An 11,627-nucleotide genomic window follows, 5' to 3' on the forward strand; every position below is an offset into this window, starting at 1 on the left:
TTATAAACTATTAACTTAGCGAATGATTATTAATAGGTAAAAAAGTAACACGAGTGATAATTTTAAATAAAAATTAATAAAAATTTGTCATATTAACCGGGTGTTAAAATATTGTGAAATTGCGGAGCAAGTTAATCATAAAAGTTGATTATCTGATAGACCCTGTCAACTCATGGGGGGGAAAATTTGTGTTTGGTGACTTTTAGTGGTACACGTAACAAGTTAGAAAAACTCTCCTTAATCTCCTCGAAATTTCTTACCTCCTGTTTCAACCACTAAACCAAAACTCAACTAGTATAACTGTAGATTCTTGAAGAGTAAGTATAACTGCAGAAACTAGAAACCCCAACTTTCTCACTTTCCCAAACCAACAACAAAGAACCAAAAAAAAAACACACTCAAAAAATGGCCGCAGCTGCACCACCACCAGCGCCAACCCCAGCTGCCACAGCACTACCAGACCCAACACCAATAGGACACCCTCTCTTTACACGCATCCGTCTCGCCACCGCATCGGACGTCCCTCACATCCACAAGCTCATCCACCAGCTCGCTAACTTCGAACACCTTGCCCACCACTGCTCCGCCACTGAAGCCTCCCTCTCCTCCACACTCTTCACTTCCCCACCTTTCCAATCCTTCACTGTCTTCATCCTAGAACTCTCCCAAACCCCATTCCCTCCCCAACTCCACACACACTCAGCTCTCTTCTCCCCCATTACCCAAACCATCACTCTCGACCTCCCCATCGATGACCCAGAAATCGAAACCTTTAAATCCAATGATAAAGATTGTGGCTTTGACGTTGTGGTTGGTGGGTTTGCTTTGTTTTTTCCGAACTACTCAACTTTCTTGGGGAAACCAGGGTTTTACGTGGAGGACTTGTTCGTGAGAGAGTGTTATAGGAGGAAAGGGTTTGGGAAGATGCTACTCTCAGCTGTGGCTGCTCAAGCTGTGAAGATGGGGTATGGGAGAGTGGAGTGGACGGTGCTTGATTGGAATGTGAAAGCTATAAAGTTCTATGAGGAAATGGGTGCTAAGGTCTTGCAAGATTGGAGGATTTGCAGGCTTACTGATGAGGCTCTCCAAGCTTATGCCAATCCTGCTGCTATCTAAAAATTAATGGGTTCTCTTTTTTTTCTTTTTTTCTTTTTTGTGGCTTTTATTTATTTGTTTGTGTGTTTTTAGATTCCTAGAAATAAAAAGGAACATTATGGTTTGATGCATCTGATGTGAGTGTGTTTGTGATCTACTTGATTCCTTGATGTTTTCTCTATGTGATTTAACTTCTATGCAGCTATGCTTTAGTTGATTCCTCAAATTTACTTTCATTGGTGTTTGTTGAATGTAACTACTTATATGGTGCTTTGTGTGTTTCGTTGTATCAAAAAAAAAAAAATTTTTCAAAAATTTCAAATCTTTGTAATTGGCTAATCCTCATTCATGCATGGATTATCTATTCCTTTTAAATTATAGTGGGATAAAATCAGTAATCACTTTCCGAAAACATTTGAATAAGCTGTTGCTGGGTTACCAGACTTGTGGGCTGAGACTTCTTTGTGGGAAGTGATTTGGGTTGAGGCTAATCTGGAACTATCTAGAGGGCTGAGAGCCTGAGACTGAGACGCTTCTTATTATGTTCTTTCCTTTAGAGGACCAAAAAGTGCTCTGAATCCGACATGATTGAATTGCAATTTTTATTTTTCTCCACGTATCCAAAGTTCTAGACCCCTCGCGAGTCGTCATGATGTGAGGCCCACAGTCTATGCTTGTGACTTGTCAGATTGTAGATACGTACTATGCGGGAGGTTTGTGCCACCGACTTTGAAAACCTTGTCAAAGAATTTTTTTTTTTTTTTTTTTTAAGGATAAGATATTACGGGTCCGTTTGGATAGAACTTATTGCTGAAAACTGAAAACTAAAAATACTGTAGCAAAATAATTTTTAAATGTGTAAATAGTATTGAGGGTCTCATATTTAATTTTTTTTTTTCTGAATAAAGTGTTTATGGATCCCATAAACAATACATGAACAATATTAAGATACACGTTTGGATACACGTTTTTTCCTTCACCCTTGCGTTCACTGCGTTTATGCAGGTCTTGTGTACTATTTAGGAGAACTACCAACTTTTTTTTAAATTGAGTCTCAAGTATAATTCATACATTTAAATATTATTTTAGTATAATATTTTTAATTTTTAATTTTTAGCAATAAGCGATATTCAAACACACCTAAAACGTTATGAATGGGTTAAAATTAAGTGATTTCTTGTTCTTAAATTTAAAATAATAAGTTTTTGAATTATAAAAATTTCTAAATTCATCCATTCTTCTTATTCTATTAATAAATTTAAAAATAGTTATTTAATAAATCTTACTTTTAAATAATTTTTTTCTTTCTAAAATGAATCGGTTGCTCCTTACATGATGTGTTATTTATTCAATCTTGTTAGTAACAAAACAATTAATTTAGAGATTTCTCAAAGTTCAAGGAATTAACTATCATTTCACACTAAAAGAACAAACAATCAATTTGGAGAATTTTCAAAATTCAAGGACTTAACTATCATTTCACATTAAGGGTCCATTTGGTTAGAAGAATGAAAAAGTGAAAGAATAAAAAATGCAGAGAGGATAGAGAAGATTTTAATTTTTCTCATTTATGTTTGATTGGGAGGGTGGAAAAGTGGATGAATGGAAAAAAAAAATTTTGTTTTGTTGAAAATAAAGTTTGTATAAATTTATTATCATGTCTCTATTAAATAAAATAAAAGGTAACACATTATACTTTTAAAAAAATTTATGTATAGATAGACACTAAAAAAAAAAAAGCATAACAAAATGTTTAAAAAAAAAAAGAGAAAAAAAAAACCAACCAAAATTAATGAGAAAATAAACATGAGCAAAAAAAAAAAAAAAAAAACTACACATCTAGAAAAAGTCAAAGAAAATAAAAAGAAGAAAAGAAAAGAAGCTACATGAAAAAAGAAAAGAAGAAAAAAATAATAAAAAAATGAAAACAATCACGTCAGTAACAAAGAAAAAAAAATCAAGGAAAAAAAGTCAACAAGTCAATAACAAAGGAAGAAAAAATGAATAGAGAAAATAAAAAGCCAACACAATAGAGACATGAATGTGAATTTTAAAGGTATTTTTAGAAGCTTATTTTATGATTTTTTTTTTTCTCTCAGTTTTCTCTCTATTTTGGAGAGAAAATTTTTTTGTGGGTCATAAGAGAAAACACTTAGACCCTACCATTTATTTTTAGGAATGGCAACAGGTCAGGTTCGAGTCGGGTTTTTGCATACCCGGACCCAACCCGCGGGCCAAGACCCACAGCTCGGACCCGACCTGATTATTAATAGGGTTTTTTTTTCCGGGGCCCAGACCCGCCCCGTCGAACCCCACGGGCCCCGTTTATCTTCATGGGCCCAAATCTGGCCCAACCAAAAAAAAAAATTGAAGCCCATTAATTTTTTTTTTCTAGATTCAAGCTCATTCAAGCCATATAACGTGGCCCAAATGCCAAAATTTGGCATTTAGGCCACATTATATGGCAGCCAAATCAATTCAAATTATAGGTTAAAATAAAACGCTACAAAATAAAAATAAAATAAAATAAATCAAACAAGTCCAAAAAATAAATATCACAAGTCCAACAAGTTCAAGAAATTAAAAAGTTACAAAATAAATCCCACAAGTCTAAGAAATTAAAAAGGCTAAGAAATTACAAAATATTTTATCCTCCACAAACCAACAAATTAAAAATGCTAAGAAATTACAAAAGGCTTAGAATAATTACAAACCAACAAATTAATCCAACAAGTCTAAAAAATTAAAAGAGCTACTAAATTATTACAAAATGTCTAATCCTCCGCAACTGTGACACAACTCCCATCCTCCTTGTTAGGCTCCCCATCATCAAGAATTGTTTGAAGATCACAATCACCGGACATAGTTGAAGAACCTGCAACAACAATGAATTAAAAAATGGAATAAACTTCATCAATTTGTAACTAGCAACAATAAAAATACTTCTCAAACTATCTTCTGATCACTAGATACCAAACTACCTCCAAAAACCCAATTTGGACAACCTTTCCAACTGATAATCTGGTAAAACAGAAAGTAACAAAATAAAGTATGAATAATCTAAGCATACCCCGTTGAAATAAGCACATTTAACAATTAAAACGAAAGTAACCCAATTTGGTTTCATGTAATACAATCACTAATTATACGAAACTATGATATTTTCCAAAGATTCTATTACAGAGCATCCATAAAAATAAAATTTTGTTTCATCTCCTGGTTGAGATCCTCTTTCAATACAAACCAAAGCTTTAAAACAGAAAAACAAAAATACATACATCAATTGGAATCAGAAGCAGCACAACACATATACTCATGTTTCACAAGACCATGTTTATGAACAAAACTAAATCATGTAAAAGTTACTTGAAAAAAGAATTCAATACCACAAAAAGAGAGAAAAAAGAGAATCAGTTATAGATTAGAAACATCAGACTACTGGGTTTCCAGTGAAGAAATGAAAAACCCAGATTAGCAACTACATATGTTTACCTATGAGCTTGGCCGAGGGCCAGAGGCGTGGCTGATCCTGTGGGCTTGGCCAAGGCGTGGCTGTGTGCTGAGGCATGAAGGGCTAAGGTGAGGGCGTGATGAGCTCTGAAGGGCTGAGGCGAGGGCGTGATGAGGCGTGAGGGCTGAGGCGTACTGAGGCGTGATGGCTGAGGGCACTGAGGCGTGAAGCTGAGGGGCTGAGGGCACTGAGGCATGAAGCTGAGGGGCTGCTGCGGTGCTGCCTGCTAACTTTTGGGGACTGAGAGGCGTGAGCGTGAGGGGCTGATGGGTAGTGAGCATGAGGGGCTGCTGGGGACTGAGGCGGCTGGGGCTGATGGGTAGTGACTTAGGGTTACAAATCTATATATACATATATACATAAGGGGGTTTTAGTAATTTAACATAATCGGGTATTTATCCGGGCCGAGTTTCGGGTTGGGTTTCAGATTTTTTTGACAAAAACCGGACTCGCTTAGGGTTTTTTTTTTTTAAATCCATACCCGACCCTATTCTTTATCGGGTCGGGTAAAATCCGGCCCATTAGGGTCGGGTCGGGCCGGGCCGGGCCGGGTATCCGGGGGTCGGATCTAAATTACCATCCCTATTTATTTTCCTTCCTCCCCACCCAATCAAATACACTCTAAAAAAGTTCTCCTTCCTATTTTTTCTCTAAAGTTTTTCGCCCTCCCTATTTCACCTCCAAACAAACACACGCTAAAAGAACAAGGGATCAATTTGATTTTGACCAAAGTAAAGAGTGTAAGATTGAATTTATTCAATCATTTTGTTTGCTTTATTTCGTGTCAATTTGATTGTAATTCAGCATTTAGAAACTCTTGTATTTAGGTGAGAATCATGTAAGGATAGTGTGTGAGAAAGTATGAAGAAAAACTCAAGAGTGTGCACTCAAGCAAAGGCTCGCGACTGGACCTTGCAACTGGCAAGTCGCCAAAAAGGCACACATGTGAAGCATGCAGGGGGAGCTAAAGAGTCACGCCAGCTGTCGCACTACAGGACAAAACCTCCAGCTGGCCAGGCAGTTAGCTCGCCACTCAAACTCGCGACTCATTCCAGTCGCGAGCTCGAGTCGCCAGAATGCTCTGTTTGGCTAAAAACTGACCTTTCGCATTCTAAACACACACCAATATAAATACCTCTTATACCCACGTATTGTAGAGAGCTTCCAAAGAGAATTTTGAGAGAGAAACCCTAGAAAAAAACAAGATTGACTCATCTACAATCTTCGTCCTTTGATTCTTCAAATTCCTTTACTCTCACCCTCTCCATTGTTAAATCCTTGAGAGGTACATTAGCCAAATCTTTTTCTCACCATACCCATACCTGTGAGAAGGTTATTTGGTGCTTGGAAAGCAATTAGGAATGAACTAATTGATATTGGTTGATGCTATGGGCTATAGCGGAATCCGATAAGTTAGAGAAGACAAAGATTCAGCGTAACCTTGGAGGGCTTAGGTACGCTGGGTAGATTAGGCTTTGAGGGTCTTCTGCTGTTCATGTATCCCAACTTCATTCTCTAATGAATTATTGACCACTTGGAGGGCGGCGAAGAGGTTTTACGCCGAAGACTTCTGTTTCCTCTTCAATAACACATCATTGTATTGTCTTTGTATTTGCATCTTTCTTCCCTTAATCTTTATCTTTTAATTGCTACTGTGGTTGTGATTAATTTTGGTTTAGATTGTTTTACCAATTTTGATTTAGCTTATTTTCATATTCTGCACATACATTGTTTGATGATAAGCTTGTGTTGGTAATTTGTAAATTGGAGGTCTAAACGTTCATAGGTGTTTTACACACTTTTTGAACATTCAAAGAGGTATATAAAACAAGGTTTTTTAGTTTTAATTTTTATGGGTACATGGGAGTATTCAAAAATAATGAATAAAAAGGTAAATATTTTTTATTATACTCTTTATCTTTTATTTGCCTTTTTTTCCTTAGGATTTATGAGATACTTGCATTTCCATCTAACCATTTCATTCATTTTCACTAAAGTTCCAAATAGCATAATAAATGAAATGTTTCTTAAAATTCCATTTTGTTTAATTCACTTTCATTCCTTTCCCCCTCCGTAATGAGTTGTGAAAATCCATTCCAATTTAGTGATCTATTCCATTCCTTTTCTCTCCTCCCAGCTCCCAAATAAGTTGTAAAGGCATCATTGTTCTCCCACTTAAAGAAAAAATGCCTATGTTTTAAAAATTGAACCATTAAAAGAAAAAGAAAAGGAAAGTAGAAATACTTGATGTTATTAAATTATTTTTTAATCTCATCCCTTTGATCAAAAAAAAAAAAACTTTTTTAAATTTTTAACTGCATGAGATATTATATGAGATTTAACCGTTACGTCGAATCCAAAACCTAATTCCTACACGGCAACTCAAAAGATAATTTTAATAACATAACCTACTTAATAACTATGTAACTTATTTAATATAATTGAATAATCTAAGTGAGGCAAAAGCTCCCCTAACGGGAAAATATTGTGGACAAATTGTATGATACAGAAGTCACATACAAAATTACAAATACACATACACCTAGTAGCTCCTTCGTTAATTGCCTTCCCTACTCTCATGACCTATCTCCAAACTCAACTAGTACTATAAATGTAAATTCCCACACCCCAACTTCACCACCTCATGAGGTATATAACTTTACCATGCACCTTTTCTCCGCCACAGAAGCCACTCTCTTCCTCACTCTTCACAGTCTTCACCTGTCCTCCTCTCCAATCCGTCACTATCTTCATTCTTTTACTCTCCCAAACCCCATTCTCACCTGGCAGTGACCCACTCCAACCCCTTCTATGCTCTTTTCCCCCATTACTCACACCATCACTCTCTAGGGTTTTACTTGGAGGACTTGTTTGGGAGGAAGTGTTATAGGAGGAAAGGGTTTGGGAAGATGCTACTCTCGGCTGTGGCAGCGCAAGCGGTGAAGATGGGGTATGGGAGAGTGGAGTGGGTGGTGCATGTTTGGAACGTCAATGCCATTGCGTTCTACGAAGAAATGGGTGGTGCATATTTAATCAGCAGGTACCTGCTGATTAAATATGGGATTATTTAAATGTAAAGAATATATAGAGGGGTTAGGGTAAAGGATTAAGGTAGAGATAAGATGATGTAAAAATAATAATAATAAAGAGAGAGAGAGATTAAAAACTAGAAAGGTAAGAGACATAAACATGATATTGCACACTTGGGCCAAATAATTATTAAAACAAAAATTAGTATCATAAAAATATGTGCACAATTGTCATTAGGGCTGTACACGGTGCGGTGCGGCCGGTTTTAAGAGGCTTTTTTGTGCTGCACCTACAGGGACAGTTTTTCCTCATCCCTGACTACACCTCACCTATGGAGAGTTGGGAACTGGTCTACACAAGGTGCGGTGTAAGATACCGGTTCGGTGCGATTAGTTCGGTTAATTCCTCATTTTTTTAGGTACCAAACACAATGCAATTAACAACCCCAAATCACATCATGCTCATTAAAAAAATAAAAATAAAATAAAAAAACCAAATATTCTATAAACAAAAAAACAAAAGAAAACTACAAACAATTAACTATTAACAAATTCACAATCTTTTCTCAAACATAACCATTTCCAATCACAAAAAAAAAAAAAAAAAAAACCCAAATAAAAAACTAAACCAAACCCATAAAAGATCAAACAAACACCATTGGAAATAAATTACATAAACAAACCTAGTGGAAAAGCATTGCATTTGTAAGGAGAAGCATCTGATCTCTGAAGTCGGAAGATCACTAGAAAATGATAGAAGTTAAGGCGAAAGAGAGAGGAGATGTGAAGATTTTGTTGCTGGTACTGGGAGTCTAGGAGAAGGGGACTAACGAGAGCGAGGGAGAGAATGGGAGAAAATGGGTAAATAATCCTAGGGTTTAAATTTAAAACGTCATCGTTAGCAGCTTACAATACTTTTTTTTTTTAATCTAATGATAAAATAACGTCGTTTTGGAGCTGGTATTAAAATTTGATATCAAGTACTAAAACGACATCATTTTAGTGCCAAATTTTATATATATATATATATATATATATATATATATATAAAATAAAAATTAAAAAATTAAAAAAAAAAAAAAAAACTAACTAACTTTTTTTCTTAACTTACTCAACGTCGTTTTCTTATTCTTCTTCTGCCTTGTTTCTTTAGCTTTGGTGTCTGTTTTCAGTTTTATTTTCTCTTTACACTGAAACATATATTTTAAATCATAGTGTGTATGTATATAAATACCGGTTCGGTGTGGTTTCTTGTCAGAGTGCAAAATAGCCATTGCTCGCTGCACCGCTCATCTTTAGTTTGCCCATAAACCGTCAATCACCGCATCGAACAGCTACAGTGAGGCTTGGAAGCAGTCGGATTGGTTCGGTGCCGACCGGTTTCATCCGTGCCAGTTAAATCTTGAACAGGCCTAATTGTCATCATTTGTGACAGCTCCTCATGTGTTTAATGTGATTACTGATTAGTGGATATAAAGTTGTAAGTTTATTTGAAAGTAATAGACAACCAGTTACAATTTACCACGTAAGAAAGTTGTGATAAAAATAAGTTTGTTTGTAGTAACATAAGAACTCATTAATTAATTAAGTTACAGAACACAAGGAAGAGGAGGATCAACCACATTAAAAAAATTAGTTATCATGGATGCACATGTTGAATATAATTAAACTAGATATTAAAACCTAGATTAGTGACAAGTCAAGTCAATAAATGCACATACGACGTTGGGCAGTTACTTAACTTAATTACCTCGAGGAAAACGTGGGTAATTATCTCAAACGGTTAATAAAAATAGTCAGACGGCAAGACACGTGCCAAGTAAATGAAGATGGAAAGGAAGCAATTGCCCCAAGGTGATTATATGATGTTACCAAGTCCAACTAATAACAAGACACTTGGCAATGAGTGTTAATTAAGGGGAGACACATGGAAAAAGAAATCAAGCATAATTGTCAAAGCCTCAAGTATAAATAGGGGATAATTCTACAAATAAAAGACACCATGCACAACCAAAAATACATTAGAGCACTTCTGAGACCAATTGTGCTTAAATTATTGGGATATCTAGTAGTTCTTAGATAATTCAAGTAGTTCTTAGGCTTTGTAGAAGACTTAATACTTGTAAGTCCGTTCCCTTTGTACTTGCGATCTTATCTAATCAAGTATTCAATTAGTTTGATGCAAAATTTAGTTGTTTATTCAAGTGTAATTTGATCTCCTGCTTGCTTCAAATCAATTTAGTGTTAGAATAATCATTTAAGCTTTAATCTATTATATTTTTAGCAATTTACTTTACTTCAAGATGACTTTTTTGGGATTAGTTCACTTCGAGATGATTTACTCCAAATTAGTTCACTTTGAGATGATTTACCTCAAACCAGTTTAGTTCAATTAAGCTTGATAACTTGGTCTTTGTAACTTGGGCTTAATAATTTAATTTAGAGCATCCACATCAATGGATGCAAAATCTTGTATAAGTATAATAGAAAAATACACAACTTTTACATATTTTGCCTCAAAAATACTCCACATCAGTACTTCCAAAAGTATGTAAAGATATGTATATTTATACACTTGCTACAGTAACCATGTATATTTATATGATTATTGTAGCTCGTCCATTTATTATTTTATTAATTTCACGTTTGCACCTTTTGTTCTTCTCTCTTCTCCGTGCACAACAAACTCAATAACTTCTCCTCTCCTCATCTTCTTTTTCCTCAGATGCGCACAAACACACCCACACACAAACACATCCACACAGACAAATCAACACAGAGATACACAAACATACCCACACACAAACAAACCCACACGGAAAAACAAACAAAAAGACAGATCGGTGCTTGATTGGAACGATCGGTGCTTGATCTGTGCTTATGGAACGATCAATGCTTGTGGGTCTTGCTTGATCGGTGCTTGTGGGTCTTGTTTTATCAGTGCTTGTGGGTCTTGCTTGAACAAAGCTCATAGGTCTTGCTTGATCGGTGCTTGATCGAGTTTGATCGGAACTCATGGGTCTTGCTTGATCGGAGCTCGTGGGTCTTGCATTATCGGAGCTAGGGAGATTTGACTGAGAGGGAGAGTTGATCTGTGTTCAAAAATGGGTATAGAGATAGGTATAGAGAGATAGAGAGAGTGCACATATGTAAAGGGGGTAGTTGAGAGAAATAATAAAAAAAATTGAGAAAATTGATTATTTAAATAAAATAGATTGTAGAACAGATGGACTAATGTGGAGTATTTTGAGAAGTTGGTATGTAAAATAGAATAAAAAAAGTAGGTTTTTAGTGTAAAATAGGCGGGAAATTATAGCCAAATGCTTTAGTCATTTAGGAACTTAATCACTTAAGATTCTCTCAGTCTTATTAATTAACTCACTCATTTCCCCAAAAATCCTATTAAATTAGGCATTTATGGATCTTAAGCCCTAGTCTTCGAATCTAGAGAATCACTTCGAGCAACTTGAAACTAATAGAGAAATTCAAGTTCCCATGTGAAAATACTTTTTAAGTTTGAATTAAATTCATCTTTCCCTTGTCATTTAAACTCAAAATTGTAGATTGATCTTAAATTAATTTTCGTAAAAAACATTATTTATATCTTATTTTCTCATGAACCACACATTTTGGGAGATATTGAGAAATAATTAATATGATTTCATTTATTCATGTGGGTTTAATTTTATACAAGATAGAATTTCTACTCTAATCTAATTTAAGTGTATATGTGTGTAAAACTCCCTCCTAGAAACTTGAACTCTAACCCTTGCCCCTCACACCCCACAAGCATTTATACTTATGAATTGACCATCGCACCAAGGGTGCGCGATGATACCATATCATATCTCTTAATATAAAAAGAAATGGAAAAAAATTTTACTCTACACTGTGGTTATGTCAAGTGAACACCTTCTTTTTTTCTTTCTTTTTTTTCTCCTTGTGCTGCATAACTGGTTGCTTTATCCTTGTATTTTATATACATCTAAAAC

At 35.3% G+C, this 11,627-nt stretch overlaps 1 protein-coding gene across 1 annotated transcript; it reads left to right on the forward strand.

Annotated features, from left to right (window-relative positions):
• The first annotated feature begins 270 nt into the window (after window positions 1–270).
• Window positions 271–1,321, forward strand: LOC142638531 (GCN5-related N-acetyltransferase 8-like). The gene has a single exon (XM_075812557.1). The coding sequence runs from the start codon at window positions 406–408 to the stop codon at window positions 1,114–1,116; it is 711 nt and encodes a 236-aa protein (XP_075668672.1). The 5' UTR covers window positions 271–405; the 3' UTR covers window positions 1,117–1,321.
• Window positions 1,322–11,627: the final 10,306 nt, after the last annotated feature.

This window comes from Castanea sativa, chromosome 6 (assembly GCF_040712315.1).
Source record: "Castanea sativa cultivar Marrone di Chiusa Pesio chromosome 6, ASM4071231v1".
Lineage (NCBI taxonomy): Eukaryota > Viridiplantae > Streptophyta > Magnoliopsida > Fagales > Fagaceae > Castanea > Castanea sativa.